At 39.7% G+C, this 24,906-nt stretch overlaps 1 protein-coding gene across 10 annotated transcripts in view; it reads left to right on the top strand.

The window, feature by feature from the left end:
• PER3 (period circadian regulator 3) overlaps positions 1–24,906 on the top strand; it is a 63,973-nt gene that overhangs the window by 16,563 nt on the left and 22,504 nt on the right. For 5 of the 10 annotated variants that reach the window (XR_007476395.1, XM_033432840.2, XM_033432839.2 and 2 more), the window contains 7 exons: positions 1,329–1,517; positions 3,121–3,226; positions 4,163–4,291; positions 4,726–4,852; positions 14,574–14,706; positions 15,461–15,585; positions 15,811–15,996. Coding sequence is in view for 9 of the 10 variants with exons in the window: in XM_033432840.2 (XP_033288731.1) it covers positions 1,329–1,517; positions 3,121–3,226; positions 4,163–4,291; positions 4,726–4,852; positions 14,574–14,706; positions 15,461–15,585; positions 15,811–15,996 (995 nt within the window). In the remaining variant the exon portion in view is untranslated. The remainder of the gene's footprint in view (positions 1–1,328; positions 1,518–3,120; positions 3,227–4,162; positions 4,292–4,725; positions 4,853–14,573; positions 14,707–15,460; positions 15,586–15,810; positions 15,997–24,906) is intronic. The other 5 variants (XM_033432844.2, XM_033432843.2, XM_033432848.2 and 2 more) reach the window with 3 other exon arrangements.

Raw genomic sequence — 24,906 nt, 5'->3', positions numbered from 1 at the left:
GACTTGTGGTCCATTTAAAGTTGACCTATAGGTTTCTTAACTGGCCCATCCCATAAGTTTCCTTTTGATGTCTATTTCTTTTAAGAGTGGAAATTATACTTAACTCTTCAGTGTCATGCTGAAATTGAGCAACTCTGTCTTTTGTATTTTGTTATACAACTTTGTACACAGAAGAATAAAACTTCTGTGTACAGAACAGTACATCTCCCAGTAAGAGTATTTTATCACGTGTTATATCGTGATAGAGTGATGTTTTGGCCACTGTAAGATAGGCCTCAGGTTGCTCTGACCTTGTTGTGCTCCAGGGTTTGGCCTCTCAGCAGAGCAGTTCTGCCACTTTAATGGAAGAATCGGGCTCCTTGCCTCCCTGACTCATGAGGCTGATTTGTGGTAGAAAACTAACTGGATAATTGAGGTAACGAACATGACTGCCAAGGAAGTGCTATTCGTGCTGCTCAGAAAGGACTTTTTTTTTCCCAGTAGGGAGACCTCTTGGGAAATGAAAATAAAATCAGATGGTTGGGGACTTCCCTGGTGGTCCAGTGGCTTAGACTCCGCCCTCCTAATGCAGGGGGCCCAGGTTCGATCCCTGGTCCGGGAACTAGATCCCACATGCCGCAACTCAAAAAAGGTCCCGCGTGCCACAATTAAGACCCGGCACGGCCAAATAAATAAATATTTTTTAAAAATCAGATGGTTGCTTAGGATGAATATAGGAAACCCTGAAGCAAGTACAGTTCCTCTGACAAGACGTCCATCTGGGTGTCTGTTGACCAGTCTGAGTACCTCCCTGTCAGTGCTAGAGGTGCATCCTAGATTCATTCTCCAAGCCATCCTTTCAGTTCTTTGATTAAAATATATATGGAATAAACCGACATATTAGTACTCCCAATGTTTTCAGTGTTTTTTAAAATTACACCAATAATTGCATCTCAAGATCCAGGATTATGTGAGGGAAAGAGTTTAGAGGCTAGTAGGTATTAATTTCTCTCATCAAACAGTAATTATCTATTACGCTTATAAAATTATTTTAATGCATTTATTCCTTCAGTAAGTGTTTACGGCCACCTGCTGAGTCAGGCGTTGTGCTAGGCTGAGGCTGAGGTTATGAACAGAACAGACGTTCCCTTTGCCGCCCACCGCGTATGGGAGAACGGAAAACAGCAATGGCACTGTGATGCGCTGAGCAGAGTTTTGGAAAGTGTGACAGTTGAAGTAGGGAGGGGGCTATGGGAGTGTCCAGCTCTCTCCAGGTCCTTCCCAGCGGCTCTGTGCAGTTACCTCTGATTTTACAAAACAAACAAACAAACCCGCATTCTGTGAAACAGAGTCACTTTCCCGGCGATCACTGAGGCAGGAGGTTGCAAAGTGGAGACGGACACCAGATTTCCTTCTTTACTCCTAGACCTGTTTCCTGACGTCCGCCGCCGCCGCCGCCGCCACCGCCGCAGCCAACACTTCATGCCGAGCTTGACACCATTTGATGAAGGCGGCGAATCCTTTGAGTTCTGTAATTGGTGATTAAAAGCCCAACTTGGTTTTGTCGGAAGGGTCACGCCTGGGAACATCCACATCTCATAGCACAAAGCAGAACGTTCTGTTTCCACTCGGCATTGCACTTGAACAGCAGCCCAGACGCCTCTGGAAGACATTCAGGCTCACAGCACACGGGGATGCACTTTAGCCCCCAGGGACCCTTCTTTGACGCGGCCACGCTTTTACATGCCGGGCCCGTGGGAGGCGCCAGAGGAGCTAACGGAGCGCGGGAGGCGCCTGGCGCCCGGCGGCGGGTGGGGGAGGGCGGGGGCGGAGGAGAGGAGGGGCACCTGAGACCTGAGACGTGCCAGTGTCAGGCTGTCGTCCAGGTGCAGCTGGCCTCCGCGTCCCGCATCGCAGAGCCGGTGCCCCCGGACAGGGCCTGGCGCCTCCCAGGGTCTGGGCGGGGGCGGGGGGCCTGTGCCGGGGACGCGGCCTCTTCCTGACGCCTCCCGTGACCCCGCTGGCGTCCCCCCGTTCCTGCTAGGAGTTTCTGTCTTTGGGCAAGTGTTGCCGAGTGTCTGAGGTGTGAGAGGCAGCCTGCAGGACTCGTAACAGGAAAAGGAGGGAGAGCCGGCTCGGGCGTCGGGCGTGTGGCTTCAGACGCGCCCCGGCCGCCTGGCCACGGCAACGTGGCAAGTTTCTTCACCTCTGCCGGGTTGATTCCTACCTGCCAGGGTCGCGAGGACTCAGGAGGTGACGTGTCTGGCCCGCGGCACGTCCGGTATTAGCAGCACTAGTGCGACCGAGGTGCCGAGAGGCCGGACGGTGTGGTGGCCGAGAGCGTGCGGCCTGGAGCCGGGACTCTGGGCCCCGGGAGCACCTGGCAGACCCGACAGCGGGGGACCTGAGCCGGAGTCTGGCTCAGGGAAGCGAGGAGGGGGTGCCTGGTGGAGCGGCTGGCACAGCGCCCGGCACGTCGTAAGGGTGTAGAAAATGTCACTTATTCTCGATGTGTGTTATAAAACAGCACTTCCTGTCACATAGAGGGGCCTAAGTGAATGTCAGTCGCTTGTTTTTGCTGCTCTTTCTGCTGACGTGTCTGCCTCTCACTGTATTCCGGTGGTAGATTTCAGATGCTCTAGAATTGGGGTATAAATAAGACTGAAGATTTTGTGGCAACCACATGCTCACCACGCGGTGGGCTGCAGAATCATCTTTACTAGGTAGCTTGAGTGATTAAGTACATTAAGCATTCAGTGTGTTTGCCAAACTTAAGGTCCTAAAATTTCTCATAGCCAGTAGGTTACTCAGTTCATGTTAAATTCTGAGACCAGTAGCTGTTAAAGGTATTTTAGTAGCTAGGGGTATACCTACCACTGATTTTAAATTTATACAGATACAGTAGAATGATTACAGCTGCAGAGAAACTAAAGAAGACGGTTAATACCTCATTTGTTTCCTAGGATTCTCTCTACCTCTATGAATAGAGTTTGAGCTTCATAGTTTCTATATTTGGACTTGAAGAGCTGCTTTGTAAAAGCATAGGTTTATTGTTTGAATTTTCTATTAAGAATCACTTTAGCCTTCGTTGTAAATGAACTTGAAATTGTCTGACTCAATCTTTCACTTGGCATTTTGTAGGAGTCCACTAAATGAGAATGTTTTTGCCACCGGAATAAAAAAGATGAAAAGTAATGACAAAGACATAACAGAATTACAAGAACAAATTCACAGGCTTCTCTTACAGGTAAAGTGAGAGATTTTAAAAAAACAAACATAATATTCCCATAATTGTCTTTAATTTTAACATTCAGTCTTAGTAAAGTCACTTCACAGAAATAAACCGTGAGGAGAGAGAAATCCTTACCCTCTACATTCCAGAAATTTTTGTCTTCCTTTTTTTGTTTTCAAATTAAATTTCATTAATCTTGTTTTCCTTTTTTCTGTGTTAAATACACCGGACTTTTTGTAAGAATCCAATTTAAGACGACAAACAGAGTCATAGGAAGCAATAAGATAGAGAAGTTATTTCTAAATGAAAGAATCATTCTTGTATTCCAGACGCTGCCAGTGTTTTGGCTTCACTATTTTTTTTTAATAATTACAGTTTTAAAGGTGGGGAGAGGGGTGGCAGGTCTCTGTATCTCTAGTCATTATGAGCCAAAGTAGGAAAAACTGCTTGTTGAAAACAAATACCAAAATGCTTTCTACTAGAGAGTCAGTCAGTAAACTTGTCAAGCATTTACTGATGGTATCACTAAAACTGTTACTCAGTAGTGTTCAAAATGTCTTTCATACAGTCTCTAGAGTTCATAAAGTATCTCTGAGGTTCTTGGGGAAAAGTACAGTATATATTTAATATGTTCTGTCTATTCCAAACTCAGCATAAAGAGTTAGAGTTTATTTTCATGTTTTGTTAAATTTATTTACTGTGGCTTTTAAAACGTTTGTTCTAGAAATACCCACCTAGACTAGAAAAGTAGGTTCTGCCCTTGAGAATTACCAAGATGAGAGAGGAATGTCTTTCATGTCAGCATCATCCTTCGCACACCTCATTTAGGATTTCAGAAATTTTAATCTTAATTTTGTGATGACTGTAGATAAGCTCAGAGGTAGGTAATGCTGTGTCTCTCCTCTGATGGCCACATCACCCGGGGCTGCGACGGGCCCCTCTCTCTTGCAGCCCGTTCACGGGAGCGCATCCAGTGGCTATGGGAGCCTGGGGAGCAGCGGGTCTCAGGAGCATCACCTCAGCATCGCATCCTCCAGTGAGTCCAGCGAGCGCTGCATGGAGGAGGTGCAGAAGGCACCGGTGAGCGAGCACACGTGTGCTTCTGAGCACGTGTCCTTTTCTTCCTGTGTCGTTAACCGTAACGTGTCGGTGCTGGTTCTGTACCTCGACACATGTGGCTTCTTAGTTCTCGTCTGGAAGATCTCATCGGGTAATAGACATTCTGATCCATTCCGGTTTGGGAAAATGTCTCTAAAAAGAAAATATCACCTTTAGAAGGTGATATTTGGGTCAATTGTGTGCTTCCTAAAAATTAGCATGTTGTGGACAGATTGCTGTAAAGCTTCACTGCTCCTCGTGTGCTGTGGTGCAGCGGGAGACTGAATTAATGCTATTACTGTGCTTTCAGTCATTCTGTCTACAGAGAACCAAAAGTTAAATGTATTTCGTTTATGTATCTTTTAATGCACATTTTTGTAATCTTTGAAACATTGGTTATCATTCTTTTCCATAAGTTGACTTTGCAGCAGGTCTATGCCAGTGTAAACAAAATCAAGAATCTAGGCCAACAGCTGTACATCGAGTCAAGGGCCAAATCACCAAAGAAGCAAGTGATGGAGGCCGGCCCGGGACAGCGTGGTGGTGAGTCAGCAGGGTCGCCCCGCCCCCCTCCCAGAGCGGCCCTCACGAAGCCACGACTCTGGGCTGCTGCTGTTCAGGTTTACGTGCCCAGATAACAAAATTAACAGTACTACTACTACTAATAACAATGGCAGCAGCAAATACTGTCCCGAAAGCTAAATGGTATTAGAATGTATTCACAGTATACTTCTACTAAAGAATTGACTTTTCTGCTAACTCCACCCAATTCGTGGATTCCCTCCATATGAGCTATCTGTAAACCAAAAGAGGTAATTTTAGAATACATTTCAGATAATAAATATATTAAAATAATAATCCCTCCCTTTCATTTCAAACAAATGGAGAATGTTTGTGACCTAAATTGAACGAAAAACTTGGCCTTTTTCTTGATTACATGTTTACTTTTCTCAAATATGAGGTAGGGAGCACCCCAGAGGAATTGGATCCGTCGTGATAGTTGACGTTATTGTGAGAAGCTAACCTGCGTGCTTCTATATACAGAATTATATAGTTCTGTATATATAAAGTTTTATAATATAGAGATCAAATTATGCTAACTTCTTAACTTAGATAACTTTTTCTTAATTTTTCTCCTTGAATGTTAATATCAATATAATTTGGGAAGTCGTTATAGATTTTAGCCACCTAAATGTCCTTGATGGTCCCTACCACTGTCAAATGTGGGTGTTCTACACAGTAGGGTGAAAATTCTTCTCTTAAGTCAATAATAATAATAGTAGCTGTACTTTTCAGGACTTAATATGATTGCCACAAGAAAAATATCAAACTGCTGCTCCTACAGGTGATATCACTGGGAGCCCGTAGGACACCCTCCAGATACAGCAAGTCCCGTCCTTTGGTTTTTTGGGTTCTTATTCATCTTGGCAGGAGGTTTCAAGTTCTGTTTGTTTCTTTTGCTGTAGACGTAAGGGCACAAGGTAGAAATGACAACCTTTTTTGGTCCCGTGAAACCATCAGATATCCCCCACAAAAGAATTTATCTTAAATATCTTTCTTGTTGTGTATCATTATTCCATACCCTGCCAGAGAAAATTCTTTGAGGAGATTTTTTTTTTTTTTTTTGCGGTACGCAGGCTTCTCACTGTTGTGGCCTCTCCCGTTGCGGAGCACAGGCTCCGGACGCGCAGGCTCAGCGGCCATGGCTCACGGGCCCAGCCGCTCCACAGCATGTGGGATCCTCCCGGACCGGGGCATGAACCCGCGTCCCCTCCATCGTCAGGCGGACTCTCAACCACTGCGCCACCAGGGAAGCCCCTTTGAGGAGATTTTAATCTAAAATTTCTAGATGTTTTCTTCATTGTCTGATCCAGTCAGTGCTACTTGCTGCTGCCTTGGCCTACGACCTCATGTTAGTGCCACAATCTTACATCCTGACCTCTGGAATTTCTTCTCAAGGTAGAAATCCTTTCTAACCTCCTGCTTTATTCCGTTTCTTATCACCTGTCTAGTAATACCATCAGTGCTGTTGTTTTGAAGGCTATATATTTAAGCATCATCCATATTCAATCATTCAACATTTTATAAAATTTAAGCTATATCTAACCCTGTGTACTTAGGCTGCTATTTTAGAAACTGAAATTTTCTTACTACTTAGCTATGTGCTATATTTGACTAATACACATAGGATGCCACTTTGGGGGGAAGTTATGCCATTTGGAATAACTTTGGAGAACTAATGTTATTTGGGCATCTTGTTTTTATTAACAGCTTAAGACCTACAAGTTTAAAGAGCTAGTAAAAAAATCTTTATTACTCTTTACTGAAGAGAAACAAGAAGGTGACTTAAAGATAGAAAACGTTGTAATTCGAATATTAGAAATTGAGTAGAGATATACACCAATGAAAAGGAAAATACTAAATGGTCATTGTATATATATTTTATTATATGCAGGGTGCTGGAGCACACAAGAACATAAGGTTTTACGTATGTATGTTTACCTTTCTTATAAAGGCAGGTTATGCTTTAGAATAGAATAAGAAGGGAAACTTTTGGGTTTCCCTGGTGGTGCAGTGGTTAAAAGTCCGCCTGCCAGTGCAGGGGACATGGGTTCGATCTCTGGTCCGGGAGGATCCCACATGCCACGGAGCAACTAAGCCTGTGAGATACAACTACTGAGCCTGCACTCTAGAGTCCATGAACCACAACTACTGAGCCTGCGTGCCGCAGCTACTGAAGCCCATACACCTGGAGTTCATGCTCCACAGCAAGAGAGGCCACCGCAATGAGAAGCCCGTGCACTGCAACGAAGAGTAGCCCCCGCTCGCCGCAACTAGAGAAAGCCCACGTGCAGCAACGAAGACCCAATGCAGCCAAAAATAAATAAATTTTTTTGAAAAAAAAGAAGGGAAACTTTTAAACTTATTACGGAAAGGCAAGGAACAACAAAGAGATGTAAAGTTCCTTCCTCAGCCATACAGACCGATGCCAAGCTGCCAGAGAAGTAATTGGGGAAATTGGGAAAAACTGAACGTTCTACTGCGAGGGTGATGCAAAGCCCAAGTGAAAGAAGATGATTCATACACTGAACTAACTCAGAGTGAGAGTGCTTTGGTTTCTGCTCAGGGAGAGCTGGAAAGAGCATCATTCCAAACTTACGAGGAAAAAAGCCAGACGGGCAGCAAGTTCGTGTTCTTTCTTGAACCCGTCAGAGTGCTGAGGTTACAGGGCAGCCAGCAGGCCTGAAATCTGAGGAGAGGCACATACTTGCAAGGAGAAGTGAGGTAAGTGCTGGATCCTGTGACTGACTGATTCAAGTCACCTACAAGAGACAGACCTTCTCTGAGGCACAGTGCAGGGAAGACCAAAGCCTGGAAGTGGAGCAGATGTTGGAAAAAAGAGCTCTCAGGAAACCAGCCTCCACCTGAAGCACAGAGTGTCACTAGAGGGATCTGAAAGCTGTCATACAGTGAGTGAAACCATAGCAACAACAAACGTCAGACCTGGCCTAAAGTGTAATTAGATTAACCGGAACACAGACCTAGTGGAAGGAGAGGCATGCTCAGTCCCTACTGTCTTATACATGTTCACTTTTCAGCAAATTATGAAGCATATGAAAAGCAAGGAAAAAAACCTCCTAAGAGACAAAGCAGTCATCCGAACAAGAACAAGAGTCGGGTAGGACACAGATGTTGGAAATAGCTCTGAATAATAAATACATTAAAGGCTCTAATGGACAAAGTAGGTAACATGCAGAAACCGCCGAAGTAATCACAGCATCGAGATGGAACACGAAAGAAAGGATCAGATGGAAATGTTAGAAATGCTGGAGATGAGTATATGCCTTTGGTGGGCACTCAGCCAAGAAAAGAATCAGTAAAGTTGAAGATAGATAAATAGAAATACACGGCTGAGACGCAGAGAGAAAGGGACACGCAAGACAGAGCCTTTTAAGAGTTTGGGGACAAGATTAAATGATCCAACATATGAGTAATTGGAATCCCGGGAAAAGTACTCGAAATGATGGCCGATTTTCCAGATTCAAAGAACATCAAGTAGCGTAAATACAAAATAAAAAAAGAAAAGAAAAAAAGAAAAACACCACACACTTGGGCATATCATATTCAAACTAAAATAAAACCAAAGAGAATATCTTGAAGGCAACCAGAGGAAAATGGTAGATTACAGAAAAACAAAGATAAGAATAAGAATTACAGGAGACATTTTTTCAGAGACTGTGAACGTTAGAACACAATAGAGTAACATCTACAAAGGAAAGAAACGGTCAGCGTAGAATGGTACACGCAGTGGGAAGTATCTTTCAGAAATGAAGGAGATATAAAGATTTTTCTCAGACAAAAACTATGGGAATGTATTGCCAGCAGATCTGTTCTATAAGAATCCTAAAGGAATTTGTAAAGGTAGAAGGAACATAATGTCAGACATAACACTTGGATCTGCACAAAGAAATGAAGAGCACTGGAAGTGGAATAAATGAAGATAAAATAAATTTTATTTTTTACTTATTTTTAATTACTGTAAAACAACTAACTAAAGCAACAATAGTATTCTGCACGTATAACATATGTAAAAATACTGCAAAGGATGGGAGTGAGGTATTAGGGATATACTGTGTAAATTCTTCCCATATTATAGTATTTGGAGTATGCTATTTGGAGATAGAAACTGAGTCCTTAAAGATGTATATTGTAAACTTTAGGACAATTATTAGTAAAAGTTTTTAAAGAAGTGTAAATAATGTCAGTAGAGGTGTTAAAATATAATTTAAAACACTTAACCCAAAATGAGGTAGAAAAGGAGGAAAAAAGAAACAAAAAACCCAGATGGAATAAATGGAAAACAGCAAGAGGTGCATTTTAATCCAGCTACATCAATCACATTAAATGTGAATGATCTCAGTATATCAGTGAAAAGACTTGGAAATTGTGAAACTGGATGAAAAAACAAGATGCAGCTACCTATTATCTACAAAAACCCATTATGAAAATTAAAAACATAGGTTAAAAGTAAAAGGTTAGAAAAGATATACCATGCTAACAGGAATCAAAGGAAAACTGGAAAGCTATATTAAGGTCAGACACAGTAGACTTTAGAACAAGGGCTTCAGAGAGATATTGCATAAAGACAAGGGGGGTGATTCTCTGAGAATATAAAACAATCCTGTTTAGGCACCTAACATCAGAGCTTCAAAATACACGAAGCAAAAACTGATAAAAACTTCAAGGAGAAATAAACAAATCCACAGTGATAGTCGGGGACTGCAGCAAATCAAAACCACGATGAGATATCAGCTCACACCTGTCAGAATGGCCGTCGTCAAAAGGGCAAGAAATAGCAAGTGTTGGTGAGAACGAGGAGGAAAGGGAGCCCATTTACACTGTTGGTGGGGATGTAAATTGGTGCAGCCTCTATGGAAAACAGTATGGGGCTTCCTCAAAAAATTAAAAATAGAACTACCATATGATCCAGTCCCATTTATGAGTATTTATCTGAAGAAAACCAACACACTAATTTGAAAAAATATGTGCGCCACTATGTTCACTGCGGAATTATTTACAATAACCAAGATATGGAAACAACCTAAGTGTGCATCCGTGGGTGATTGGATAAAGGAACTGATATAGAGAGAGAATGGAATACTATTTGGCTACAAAAAAAGAATGACATCTTCCTTGTGGCAACACGGATGGACCTCAGGGGTATTATGCTACATGAAATAAGTCAGAGAAGGACAAGTAGCATATGATTTCACTTGTATGTGGAATCTAAAACTACAAACCAGAGCTCCTAGATACAGAGAATAAATCGGTGGTTGCCAGAGGGGAAGGTGGTTGGGAGGTGGGCAAAATGGGTGAAGGGGATCAGAAGGTACAAATTTCCATCTATAAAACAAATAAATCATAGGGATGTAACGTGCAGCTTGGGGGCTATAGTCAGTGATATTGTACTGCAGATTTGAAAGTTGCTCTTATCACAAGAAAAACATTCTTTAACTTTATATGGTGACAGACGGTAACTAGATTATTGTGATCATTTTGCAGTGTATACAAATGTTGACGCATTATGTTGTATGCTTGAGGCTGATAGAATGTTGCCTGTCAATTATACTTCAATTTTTAAAATATAAATTTCTAGAAGAAAACATAGGAGAAAATCTCTGTAATATTGGGTTTGGAAAGAGGTTTTAGATATGACATCAAAAGCATGATCCATAAAAGAAAGAAATTGATAAATTAGACTTTATTGAAATTAAAACTGTTTCTTTGAAAGATGTTGGTAAGACAATGAAAAGACAAAATATTTGCAAATTATATATAAAGAGCTGTATCCAGAATACATAAAGAACTCTCAAAATTTAACAATAAGAAGTTAAACATCCCAATTTTAAAATGGTCAAGAGATCTAAACACTTTTCCAGTGAAGATGTATAGATGGCAAATAGCATATGGAACAACACTCAATCTCATTGGTCATTAGGAAGTTAAAAACACATCACACACCCGTTAAAATGGCTAAAATTAAAAGAACGAAAACTGACAATACTGAGTTCTGGCAAGAATGCAGAGTAACTGGAGCTGTCACGTTGCTGAGGGTAATGTAAAATTGTGCAGCCACTTGGGAAAATGCAGCAATTTATTATAAAGTTAAATATCTTACAATCTTACCATATTACTCAGCAATTCCATTCTTAGTTATTTACCCAAGTGAAAAAAAGAAGCAAGTTCACACAAAATCCTGTCTGAAAATGTTTATGACACTTTATTCACACTCACCCAAAATTGGAAACAACTTGCATGTCATTCAGCAGGTGAGTAGATAAACTGTGATACATCCACCCAATGGAATACTATTCAGCAATAAAGAAAAATGAACTTGGGCTTCCCTGGTGGCTCAGTGGTTGAGAGTCTGCCTGCCGATGCAGGGGACACGGGTTCGTGCCCCGGTCCGGGAAGATCCCACATGCCGCAGAGCGGCTGGGCCCGTGAGCCATGGCCGTTGAGCCTGTGCGTCCGGAGCCTGTGCTCCGCAACAGGAGAGGCCACAACAGTGAGAGGCCTGTGTACCGCAAAAAAAAAAAAAAAAGAGAGAAAAGAAAAAAAAAAATGAACTTGATTCATGCAGCAATGCAGATGGACCTTAAATGCATTTTGCTAAGTTAAAGAAGCCAGAGGTAAAAGGTTGCATGTTGTGTGGTTCTGTTCTGGGAAGGCATTACTTCTGGAACACAGTAGGTCCGGAAAACAGATCAGTATTTGCTAAGGTTGCGGGATGTGTTGACTGCAAAGAGGCAGCTGGAGGGAACTGTTTGAGTGAGAGAAACGTTCTTTTTGTTACTCTGGTGGTGGAATCACAACTGGCTGTGCATTTGTTAAAACTCATAGATCTGTTGTGCCTCACCCCACCCCAGAATGTAGAGGGAACCCAAGATGAGGTATAGGCTGTGACAAGTGACCCTAACCAAGTTACAAACTAATGGCATAAACATCCTGAAGCAGGTGGGGAAGAAAGTTGCTGAGTAGCTTTGCAAATCCGTGTCTTCGCTGGACACCCCAGCACTAAATCCAAAACATAAATGTACACAAACACAGTGTTCAGGAAACTGACTTCTCACCATAGTGCAGGCTAGCAATTCTGAAGCTACTTTACGTGCACAGTAGAACTGAGCAAGTAGGCAAACACATTGCAGATAATGAGATTCCTCGCTACTGGAGAGGGACATAGCAAATGAGCAGAGGGAATGCTAGCGTGAGCTCTGGTGCTGGATTGGAGTTAAAGGTATCAGCATGAACTCATGCCTTTTTGCTTGACGGATGGACGGATGGACAGACAAGAGTTGATATACATACAGATATATATTTGTTTTGTCCATTGAGGGGACCTACAAGGAGGGACACATTTACCAATGAGCACACCCAGCACCCAGGTCTTAGTTCCTATGTGTTTTTCCCGTAAAAGAAACCAGAGAAGTAAGGAAGTAAGGAAGTGCTCAAGAAAAAAGGGAGAAAATGGCATGTCCGAGGGACACAGGAGACAACTTGAAAGAGCACGTAATGACCAAAAGTGGAACAATTTGAGCAACAAAATAAATAATGATAGTATTGGATTATAACACAGCAAATGAGTATCCAGGAGTCCCTGCTGATAAATGATTGGATGAATAAATAAAAGGGAAAGGGGAGAAGGGAAACTCTTCTTAATAGAAAAAGTTTGATTAATGTAGGAATAAAAAAATAGGAAATTGCTATTAGAATGCCACAGTAGTCATTATGCTGTACGCCTTAAACTTACTACTGTATGTCAATTATATTTCAATAAGACTTAGAGAATGAAGAAAGAATTCCACAGTAGTAACTGTTGCAGGGCATATCCTCCAGTGAGTGCTAAAATTAGATGAAAGGTTCTTTAAAATTGTCATTTTAGGTATGTAATTTCCTATTTTTAAATGTACAGTTTGGTGGCATTAAGTATATTCACAGTGTTGTGCAAACAATAGGTGAAAGTATAAAAAAACAGGATATTTGCATGGCTTCAAAGTATTCCTCCAGAACATTTATTGCTTACATCTTTTATTACGTTGTAAAATAGTAACTTTACATAAGAGAAACCTGGCAGGCATCACCTTAACCAATGATCAAGGTTAATGTGTCAATAATAAAACATCACCATCATGAACTGCACTTCTGTGGCAATTTTCCCCAAGATGCATGACCTCAACCTAATCATAAGAAAACACCAGAGAAACGCAAATGGAGGGGCATTTCTAAAAAATTCCTGCCCCGTACTCTTCAAAAGTGTCAGGATCATGAAAGACAAGGAAAGACTAAGGAGGCATTTGACAACTAAATGCACTTGTGACACCCTGGTTGGACTTCTGGACCAGAAAAGTGACACTTAGTGGGAAAACAGGTGAAATCCAAATGGACTGTAGCTCGGTATGCCGCTGTTAATTTCCTAGTATCATTCATTTTCCTATGGTTATGTGAGGTGTGACATCAGTGAATGGTATATGGGAACTCTCTACCATTTTTGTAACCCTTTGAAACCTTCAAGTTGAAAATTATTAAAAAATTAGAAGTAAAATTAGGGCTTCCCTGGTGGCGCAGTGGTTGAGAGTCCGCCTGCCGATGCAGGGGACACGGGTTCGTGCCCCGGTCCCTGAAGATCCCACATGCCGCGGAGCGGCTGGGCCCGTGAGCCATGGCCGCTGAGCCTGCGCGTCCGGAGCCTGTGCTCCGCAATGGGAGAGGCCACAACGGTGAGAGGCCCGCGTACCGCAAAGAAAAAAAAAAAAAGTAAAATTAATGAGTGAAAGTGAAGCAGTTTTCCATAATTCCCTCTGAAAGTAGAGAAGCCTCTTCCAAGCAGCTAAACTAACCTTTATTAATAGTATCAACAGTAGCTAATATTTCTTAAGTCTCTCAACAGCATTTGCATAATTCTTTACTCTTCTTCCTTGAAATAGTTTCCCCTCTTGGTTTCCATGACACCAGACCTTGCAGGATCTGTCTCTTCCTGGATAAGTCTCCTTCTGGCTTATTCTCTACTGAAAGTTCAAGTTCTTCAGCACTCCAGACTGAGGTCTTTTTTCCTCTCTCTATACCTCTGCTATCTGGTATGGTAGCCACTAACCACATTTTGCAATTTAAATTCAAATTAATTACAAATAAATAAAATGTGAAATTTAGTTCCTCAGTTGCTGTAGCCACACTTCAAATGCTAGTCGCTGGGTCTGGTGTTAGTGGCTACCAGGTTGGACAGCACAGATAAAGGACAATTCTGTCATTGTAGAACGTTCTGTTGGACACCAGTTCAACACAAGCAGTGCTGTGTACTCTCCGTTGCAACACATAAGCAATGCACTATGTCTGTCATGCGCCTTAGTGATGCCAAGATCAGTCAGTTGTACAGGTAGTAACATTGTGAAGGTCCCCGTCAACCTTTCACCTTTGGTTTTATTCCTTGGTAATCTTTGCCTGAAGCAGTTGTTTTACTCCTTTTTTAAAAAGATACATATGAAATTATTCATGTAATTGTTCTAGGTGATATCTTTCTATATCAGTGCATTTAAATCTGAGCTCATTTTTAATAACTACATAATATTTACTGTATATGTCCTAAAGTATCATGTATATCCCAAAGTACTATTTAATTTTGCTGAATTCTCAAGCATATGCTCAAGAATCTGAGCATATTCTCAAGCATGTGATATTTTAAATTGTGCATCCTTTCATTCTCTTTCAGATGAGCAGAAGACCTTTTCTTCCTTCCAGACATTAAAAAATAATAGCATGTACACCGAGTCTTGTGAGGAATTGAGAAGGTATCAGCGTAGCCCATCCTATCAGCAAATAAACTGTATTGATAGCGTTATCAGGTATGAGACACAAGTTTTGATAACGTGTTAGTTTTTCCAGAAGCATATGTTGTCACTATGGGGCCTTTATATCATTTTTTTTTTGCGGTATGCGGGCCTCTCACTGTCGTGGCCTCTCCCGTTGCGGAGCACAGGCTCCGGACACTCAGGCTCAGCAGCCATGGCTCATGGGCCCAACCGCTCCGCGGCATGTGGGATCTTCCCGGACTGGGGCACGAACCTGTGTCCCCTGCATCGGCAGGCGGACTCTCAACCACTGCGCCACCAGGGAAGCCCCTATATCAGCTGTTTATTTTTCACTATAAATCAATGGTTATCTACTACTAACAACTCATAATAAATTGAACATTTTGGGGGATGCAAAAAATTAGAAGATGCATCCCTTCTTTGAATATAGTTCAGAAGACAAGACCTACACTCATAAAAATTAAGATTTGACGATCAGTTCAAGACCATAGTCAGGGAAATGTAACAACCCCGTGATGTAGGCCAGGATGGTCAGGGAAGCCTTCATCCAGGAAGAAAGTGAGGGACTTCCCTGGTGGTTCAGAGGTAAAGACTCTGCGCTCCCACTGCAGGGGCACAGGGTTCGATCCCTGTTCGGGAAACTAAGATCCCACATGGCGCGCAGCGCAGCCAAAAAAAAAAAGAATGTGAAATACCCCAAACAGAGGTGGCGTGAGAAAAGCAGAAAGGTGGAGGATGGCAAAGTTGGGAGCAGGTAGGAATACGCAACCGAATTACCTTGTTGCAGGTACCTGAAGAGCTACAACATTCCAGCTTTGAAGAGAAAGTGTATCTCCTGTACAAATACGACTTCGTCGTCCTCGGAAGAAGATGGACAAAGCCACAGAGCAGATGACGTCCAAGCACTGCAAGGTGACAGGAATGCCTTTCATAGTTAGATCAAGAGAGTTATTACAAAGCCACCCCTCTCTGTTTTCTCTCTAATCTTTTGACTTTAATTATCTCATTGTAATCACAAAGAATCCACATTGCCTCTTTATGGCCAGTAGGTTTTAACTTGTCAGTTATAAGTGGGTGTAAACTGTTTGGGTCTTTAATATTGAATTTCCAGTTGGGAATTTTTCTTTTCACTGTCAGTTGCTCTTACATCACCAGCTGTTTCTCAGATCCCAGCCGTACCTACATCAGAAATGCCAGCTAATGGACGGTCCACAGATGCTGAAGGAGGAGTGCCACAGGCCCTGACCAAGGAGGCTCTGAGCCTGGACGTGAGGCAGTGCAGCTACAGCAGCACCGTTGTTCACATGCCACCACTGGAGTCAGGTACCGTGGTACCTTCTATTTTAAAATACACTCAACGTTAAATACACCGTCGTGAGAAAACAAGTCATTAATGCCATTTACTTAGCAATGACATCTAAATTATAAATACTTTTTTCTTTAATTCAGTTACAGTATTTTTGGAAAAATCATCATGTTTATGTTGGTTACATACTTAGGACTGTATTTCTTAGTTATGTCCTTTGCCAGTCAACTCTTGACACACTTAAGGCACCTAGAATAGTACCTGATACATAATAATAAGCCCTCAATTGTTGATGGGACTGCCTTGGGTCACTTTGTTGCTGACCTTGAAAGAAAGTGTCCAATTCAAACTTGGACTGTAGTTGTGACTAGATGGGTCATATATACATTCAAATTTTGTTTGGTAACAGTGAGGACAGGATGTTTGAAATGCTCTTCCTTTAACATAATGATTTGGTGAGCTATTCTGATGTCTTCTTTTTATTCCTTTTTACTGTCTCCTATCCTTTTTCACTTTTGCATTATTCATGAGGGTTTGGTGGATGAGGAAATGGTGACAAATGTGTTCAATCAGGTTTTCGGATTATGTCTAACACCTTTGCTAGTCTTTGGTATATAAGTTACCATATGCTGAGCTGTGACTGTGTACCATTCCCTTCCCCTAGTTCTTCATATAAATTAATTCATTTAATCCTCACAACCACCCTTTGAGGTGGAGAACGTTATGTTACTAGGTGGATTGTGGATTGGTGGGAAAAGACCAGATCGACAGCTGTTGTGAGACTAGATTATTTCTGTTTGTTTTTTTATTATATTATTGATATTATATTATACTATTAGATGATTTCTGTATATCTTATTCTGTTATTTCTATTATTTCTAATTAGCCACGGGTAGAGTTGTTTTGGAGTTGAGCTAGTCCCTCAGGAGAGGAGCAGATGCGTGTTTATAGTGTACCTATTCTTAAATGCTTTGGATTCCTGTATGGGCGTGTAGCTGTTAGCGACACAGTCCATGCAAGGTAGGGCCTCACCCAACATGGAAAGCTCTTTTTTTGACTGTGCCACTATACTTTGTATACTCTGGTTTTGTATGACTGTTTTGAAAGAATCTATACTATAATCTACGTGCTTTCATTTAAAGAATAAGGGATATTTACTGATAATCATTTCTCCTGACCTTAAACCAGTCTCAGCATCTACAGGTGCTCATCTTTATTCTAAGGAGAGAAAGCAGAATCAGAGTCCAGATGTTCTTGAACTGCATCTGTCTTTTGCTTTCTGGAAAGCCCGTACTCCTGGAGTTTATACCTTATGCTAATAATGAGTTGGGTCTGAGGACCATGACCCCAAATGCATTTCTCTGCAAGTTATTACTTCTGTTTTATATATGGAGCAATTAAGGCACGAACAGGTTAAGTAACAACTTGCCCAAAGTCACACAGCAAACGAGTGGCAGAGTAGAGAATCAAACACTGACAATTAGTCTCCAGAAACCATTGCCATTACAGATATTTTAAAATCTATATCAGGGTTGATGGAGTATGAGATATAAAAATTAGCTAAAAAGCCAAGAGATAAACTAAAATGTAAATTTAAAAAACAAATAATCCAAAAGAAGGATAGGAAAGGACGATTAGGGCAACAACAACAACAATAAAACCAGGGAACCTATCAAACCAATAAAATAATAGCTCTAAATCCAACAAGTCTATAATTACATAAAATGGCAGAAATTGTCAGAACAGATAAAAATAAATCAAGACCCAAGTATGTGCTGTCTGCAGAGTACAATTTAAATATAAATTCACAAATGGGTTGAGAACAATTGGATGGGGAAGATGCACAATCCAAACAACACGCCTAAAAAGGCTGAGTGCCTGTTTTAATAATAGACTTCAGGAGGGAGTCTCACCAGAGACATTTCATTGTGACAAAGCAGCCAGTTCATCTAATAAATAACAAACATGGAAGTGTTTTCACTCATAACACACCTTTAAAGATATGAAGCAAAAATTGAATGAGTCAGAGAAAGTCTTTCCATAATCATGGTTGAAGAACTTAACACCCCTTTTCTGCAAATGTTAAAACATCTTAACGAAATAGATGATCTGAACAGTGCAGTCAGCCACTTGACCTAATTGATATCTGGAGAACACAACACACAATAACTGCATTATACGTATTCTTTTCAAGTGCACATGATATGTTCACTGAGATATAAAATAGGTTGGGATGTAATACAAGTCTCAAATTTGAAATAATTGATGTTTTACAAACTACACTCTTTGGCTAGAGTTAATTCAATTAGAAATCAGTAAAAGTAAGATATTTATAAAGAGATTAATAACTTGAAATGCTAATGTTGGAGAAGAAAAGTCTCAAATCAGGGATCTAAACTTCCACTTTAAGAAGCTAGCCAAAAATAAAACAAGCCAAAACCAAAAACACAATAAACCCAGGTAGAAGGAGGGAAGTAATAGAGATAAAAGCAGAAATCAACAAAGTAAAAAACAGACAGTACAGAAAATTAAAGCTCAAAGTTGCTTCTCTGAAGATGAACAAAAATTGATAAACCCTTTATGCCAAGTACCACACAGTTTTGATTCCTATAGTTTTATAGTAAGTCTTGAAATCAGGTAGTGTAAATCCTCCAACTTTGTTCATTTTCAAGATTGCTTTGAATATTCTAATTCAAAAAGTCCTGCAGCGGGGCTTCCCTCGTGGTGCAGTGGTTAAGAATCCGCCTGCCAACACAGGGGACACGGGTTCAATCCCTGGTCCGGGAAGATCCCACATACCATGGAGCAGCTAAGCCCGAGTGCCATAGCTACTGGGCCTACGCTCTAGAGCCCACGAGCCACAACTACTGAGCCCACGAGCCACAGCTACTGAAGCCTGCGTGCCTAGAGTCTGTGCTCTGCAACAAGAGAAGCCACAACAATGAGAAGCCCGCACACCAAAACGAAGAGTAGCTTCCGCTCACCACAACTAGAGAAAGCCCACACGCAGCAACGAAGACCCAACGCAGCCAAAAATAAATAAATTAAGTAAATAAAATTTTTTTTAATTAAAAAAAAAAGCCCTGCAGGGATTTGAATTGATATATTGAATCTATATATCAATTTGGGGAGAATTGATATCTCAAAAATGTAGAGTCCTCTAATCCATGAACCTGGTATATCTATTCATTTATTTAGGTATTCTTAAATTCCTCACAGTAATATCTTACAGTTTTCAGTGTACAGATCTTGCATATCTTTTGTCAGTTTTAACCTCAAGTATTTTATATTATAAATAGGATTATTGTTAATGTCAGTTTCCAATTGTTTGTTGCTAGTATATAGAAATATAATTGATTTTTGTATATTAATCTTTTATTCTACAGGCTTGCTAAACTCACTTATTAGTTCTAGAAACTTTTTGTCGATTCCATAGGATTTTCTACATGTATGATCATGTCTGTGAAAGTCAGTTTTACTTCTTTTCCAATCTTCTTTTTAATCTTTTGTTTGTTTTTTGCCTTCTTGAACTGGCTAGAGCCTCTAATAAATATTGAATAAAAGTTGCAAGAGCAACTATTCTTATGTTTTTCCTGATCTTGGAGAAAAAACATTAATTATGTTAGTCCTAGGTTTTTCATAAATGTACTTTATCAAATTGAGGACGTTCCCTTCTATTCCTAATATCCTCAGAATTTTTTTTTATCAGAAATGGATGTTGGATTTTGTCAAATCTATCTGTTGAGATGATCATAAGATTTTTCTTTTTTAGTTTCTTTTTCAGTTTGTTAATATGATGAATTAACTATTTTTATTTCATTCAGTTTATTTAAACTGAAAAAAAAACCCAGTTCACCCATTTCACCCACCCCCCGCCTCTGGCAACCACCAATCTGTTCTCTGTATCTGTGAGCTTGACTTTTTTAAATAATTTATTTTTAGATTCCATATATAAGAGAGATCACATGATATTTGTCTTTCGCTGTCTGACTTATTTTACTTAGCATAATGCCATCAAGGTCCATCTGTGTTATTTAAATGGCAAGATTTCATCCTTTTTTATAGCTGGATAATATTCCTGTATGTGTGTGTGCGTGTGCGTGTGTGTGTAGACCGGAGGTTCTCTGTACATCCATTGATGGATATTTCGGTGGTTTCCATGTGTTGGCTGTTGTAAATAGTGCTCCAGTGAACGTGGAGGTGCGTTTATCTTTTCAAATTAGTGTTTTTGTTTTCTTCAGATAAATACCCAGTAGTGAACTTGCTGGTTCATATGATAGTTCTAGTTTTAGTTTTTTGAGGAACCTCCGTACGGTTTTATAAAGTGACTGCACCAGTTTACATTCCCACCAGCAGTGCCCAAGGGTTCCCTTTTCTCCACATCCTTACAAACACATTATTATTATTATTTTGGCTTTTGACCAATCTTCTTTTATCTTATTTTTTTTAGTTTTTTAATTTTATATTGGAGTATAGTTGATTTACAATGTTGTGTTAGTTTTAGGTATACTACAGCAAAGTGATTTAATTGTACACATGCATATATGTATTCTTTTTCAGATTCTTTTTCCATATAAGTTATTACAGAGTATTGAGTAGAGTTCCCTGTGCCATACATAGGTCCTTGTTGATTATCTATTTTATATATAGTAGTTTGTATATGTTAATCCCAACCTCCTAATTTATCCCTCCTCCTCCTCCACCTTTCCCATTTGGTAACCATAAGCTTGTGTTCTAAGTCTGTGAGTCTGTTTCTGTTTTGTAAATAAGTTCATTTTATCATTTTTTTAGAGTCCACATGTAAGGGACATCATAAGATATTTGTCTTTCTCTGTCTGACTTACTTCAGTTAGTATGATCATCTCTAGGTCCATCCATGTTGCTGCAAATGGCATTATTTCATTCTTTTCTATGACTGAGTAATATTCCATTGTGTATATATACCACATCTTCTTTATCCATTCCTCTGTTGATGGACATTTAGGTTGCTTCCATGTCTTGGCTATTGTGAATACTGCTGCTGTGAACACTGCTGTGATGTATCTTTTTGCAGTTTTTGTCTTTTCTGGATATATGCCCAGGAGTGGGATTGCAGGATCGTATGGCAACTCTAGTTTTTAAAGAACCTCCATACTGTTCTCCATAGTGGCTGTATCAATTTACATTCCCACCAACGGTGTAGGAGGGTTCCCTTTTCTCCACACCGTCTCCAGCATTTATTATTTGTAGACCTTTTGATGATGGCCATTCTCACCAGTGTGAGGTGACATCTCATTGTAGTTCTGATTTTCATTTCTCTAATAATCAGTGACGTTGAGCATCTTTTCATGTGCTTTTTGGCCATATGTATGTCTTTTTTGGAGAAATGTCTTTTTAGGTTTTCTGCCCATTTTTAAATCAGATTGCTTATTTTTTTGTTTTTTTGGCTGTTGAATTGTATGAGCTCTTTATATATTTTGGATATTAGCCACTTACCAAGTATATGATTTGCAAATATTTTCTCCCATTCAGTTGGTTGCCTTTTCATTTTGTTGATCATTTCCTTTGCTGGGCAAAAGTTTTGTTCTTCTTTCTCAAGATTGCTTTGGCTATTCAGGGTCTTTGATGTTTCCATACAAATTTTTCGACTGTTTGTTCTATTTCTCTGAAAAATGCTATTGGAATTTTGATAGAGATGGCCTTGAATTTGTATATTGCTTTGGGTAGCATGGACATTTTAACAGTATTGATTCTTCCAATCCATGTGCACGAAATATCCTTCGATGTATTTGTGTCTTCTTCAATTTTAAATGTTAAAATATCTTTGCATTCCTGGGTTAAACCCCACTTGGTCATGATGTATTTCCTTTTTTATATATTGGATTCATTTTGCTAAAATTTTCATAAGAATTTCGAGATCTATGTTTATGAGAGCGATTGGTCTGTCATTTTGTTTGCTTTTGTTTTAATGACTTTGGTTTTGGTATCAGGATACTCCTGGCCTCATAGCATGAGCTGGGAAGTGTTTTGTTCTCTTCAGTTTTCTAGAAGACTTTATGTAGAATTGGTATTTTTTCTTCCTTAAATGTTTGCTCAAACTCACCAGTAAAGCCATCTGGGCTTGAAGTTTTCTTGGTGGAGAAGTTTTTAACTACAAATTCAATTTTTTAAGTAGATATGGGGCTATTCAGGTTTTCTACCTCTTGTTGAGTGATCTTTGTTAGTGTGTATGTCCCAAAGAACTGGTCGATTTTGTCTAAGTTGTCAAGTTTATTGGAAAAAGTTGTTTATAATGTACCCTTATTATTCTTTTGATGTCTAGTGATAGTAGGGTCTCTAGTGATGTTTCCTCTATCATTTCTGAAATTGGTAACTTATATCTGCTCTTTTTTTCCTCATCAGTCTTGCTAGAGTTTAATCAATTTTACTGTTCTCTGCAAAGAGCCAGCTTAAAATTTTATTGATTTTCTCTTTATTATTTTTCTGTTTTCTACAATACTTAACATATTTTTACTCTAACCTTTCTTATTTCCTTTCTTCTGCTTACTTTTGTTTTACCTTGCTCTTGTTTTTCCAGTTTCTTAAGATGGAAGCTGAAGTCATTGATTTCAGATATTTCTTCCCTAGTGGATTTTAGTGTAAATTTTTCCTTTACTCTCAGCTGCATTTCACACATTTTGATGTATTTCATTTCATTTTCATCATGTTCAAATGCTGCCTAATATCCCTTTTTATATCTTCTCTGAAATCATTTACATTATCACCAATGTCATATATATATATATATATCATCATATATTATTTAGAAAGCATATTTAGAGATTTTCCAGACCTCTTTATGTTATTGATTTCTAATTTAATCCCATTTTGGTCAGAGAAAATACAAAACTTGAATTCTTTTAAATTTATTGAGGCTTGTTTTATGGTCTGTATATGGTCTATCTTGGTAAATGTTCTGTATGCACTTGGAAAGGATGTTTATTCTGCCCAGTGTGTGAACTAGGTCAGGTTGGTTGATAGTCTTGTTCAAGTCTTCTCTATCCGCCAGTTTTCTGAATCCTTGCTGTACCTCAGGAGGAGTGTTGAAGTCTCTGGCTGTAATTGTGGGCTTGTCTATTTCTTCTTGCCATTTTATCAGTTTTTGCTTCGTGCATTTTGAAGCTTTCTTACTTTGTGCATAAATGTTTAGAATTGCTGTGTCCTTTTGATGAATTTATCCTTTTATCATTGTGAAATGACCTTCTTATCGTTTGTCTATTCTTTGCTCTAAAATATACTTTGTCTTATGTTACTATATTCACTCCAGCGTTCTTTTTTTATTTTTGATTAGTGTTAACATGTTATATCTTTTTCCACCCTTTACTTTTAACCTATGTATGTCTTGGTATTTAACGTGGGCTTTATTTTAGTGGTTGCTTAGAGTTTATGATGTATATATTTAATTTTTGCCAGTCTACCTTCTAGAGATATTATACCATTTAATGCATAGTATAAGAAACTTAAAGTACTATACTTCCAGTTCCCCCCTTTGGCCTTTGTCTATTGGCATATATTTCTACATATGTTAGAAATCCCACACTACATTGTTATTATGCTTACTTACATAGTTATTATCTTTGAAAGAGGTTTAAATGTTTACCCCTGTAGTTATCTCTTCCAGTGCTTTTCATTCCTTTACGTAGATTCATCTGATATCACTCTCCTTCTGCCTGAGGGTATTCCTTTTCTGTCTCTTGTAGTACAGGTCTACTGATGATGAATTCTTCCCATTTTTGTATGTCTGAAAATGTCTTTATTTCACCTTCTTGTTTTAAAGACATTTTATCAGAGCGTAGAATTCTAGGTTGACAGTGTTTATCTTTCAGTACCTTAAAGATGCTGCCCCACTGTCTTCTCATTTGCATTGTTTCTGACAGGAAGTCTGCTGTCATATGTACTGTTTGCATGTCTTTTTTCTGGCTACTTGTAAGATTTTCTCCTCATCATTAATTTAAAGAATTTGAGGGACCTCCCTCATGGTGCAGTGGTTAAGAATCTGCCTGCCAATGCAGGGGACATGGGTTTGATCCCTGGTCCAGAAAGATCCCACATGCCGTGGAGCAGCTAAGCCTGTGTGCCACAACTACTGAACCTGCGCTCTAGAGCCCATGAGCCACAACTACTGAGCCTGTGTGCCAGAACTACTGAAGCCCACGTGCCACAGCTGCTGAAGCCCGCGCACCTAGAGCCCGTGCTCTGCAACAAGAGAAGCCACCTCAATGAGAAGCCCGCGCACTGCGGTGAAGAGTAGCCCCCCGCTCACCGCAACTAGAGAAAGCCCACGCACAGCAACGAAGACCCAACACAGCCAAAAATTAATTAATTAATTAATTTTTTAAAAAAGAATTTGTGATGTCCATGATGTAGTGTTCTTCATGCTTTTTGTGCTTGGAGTTCATTGAGCTTCTTGGATTTGTAGGTTTAGAGTTTCCATCAAATAGAAAAGAATGTTTTCCGTTATTTTTAAAATATTTTTTCTGTTTCCTCTTTTTCTGGGACTCAGGTTATAGGTATATAGGCTTCTTGAAGTTGTCTCACAGTCCACTGATGCTCTGTTCATTTAAGTCTTTTTCAATTTTTTAGGTCTTTGTTTCATTTTGGGACAGTCTCTGTTGCTATGTCTTCAGGTTCACTAGTATTTTCTATTACAATATCTAATCTGTTGTTATTTCCATTCAGTATATTTTCCAACTCACATATTTTAGTTTTCATTGCAGAAGTTCTGTTTGGATGTTTTTTAATATATCTTCCATGTCTTTATATAACATATTTAATCTTCCCTGTGGCTGTATGGAATACAGTATAATAACTATTAACATTCTATCTGCCAATTCTAACATCTCTGCCAGCCCAGGGTTGGTTTTGCTTGATTAATTTTTCTCCTTATTGTGGGTTGTATTTTCCTGCTT

This window comes from Orcinus orca, chromosome 1, assembly GCF_937001465.1.
Source record: "Orcinus orca chromosome 1, mOrcOrc1.1, whole genome shotgun sequence".
Taxonomy (NCBI): Eukaryota; Metazoa; Chordata; class Mammalia; order Artiodactyla; family Delphinidae; genus Orcinus; species Orcinus orca.
This window is presented reverse-complemented; position numbering and strand designations above follow the sequence as displayed.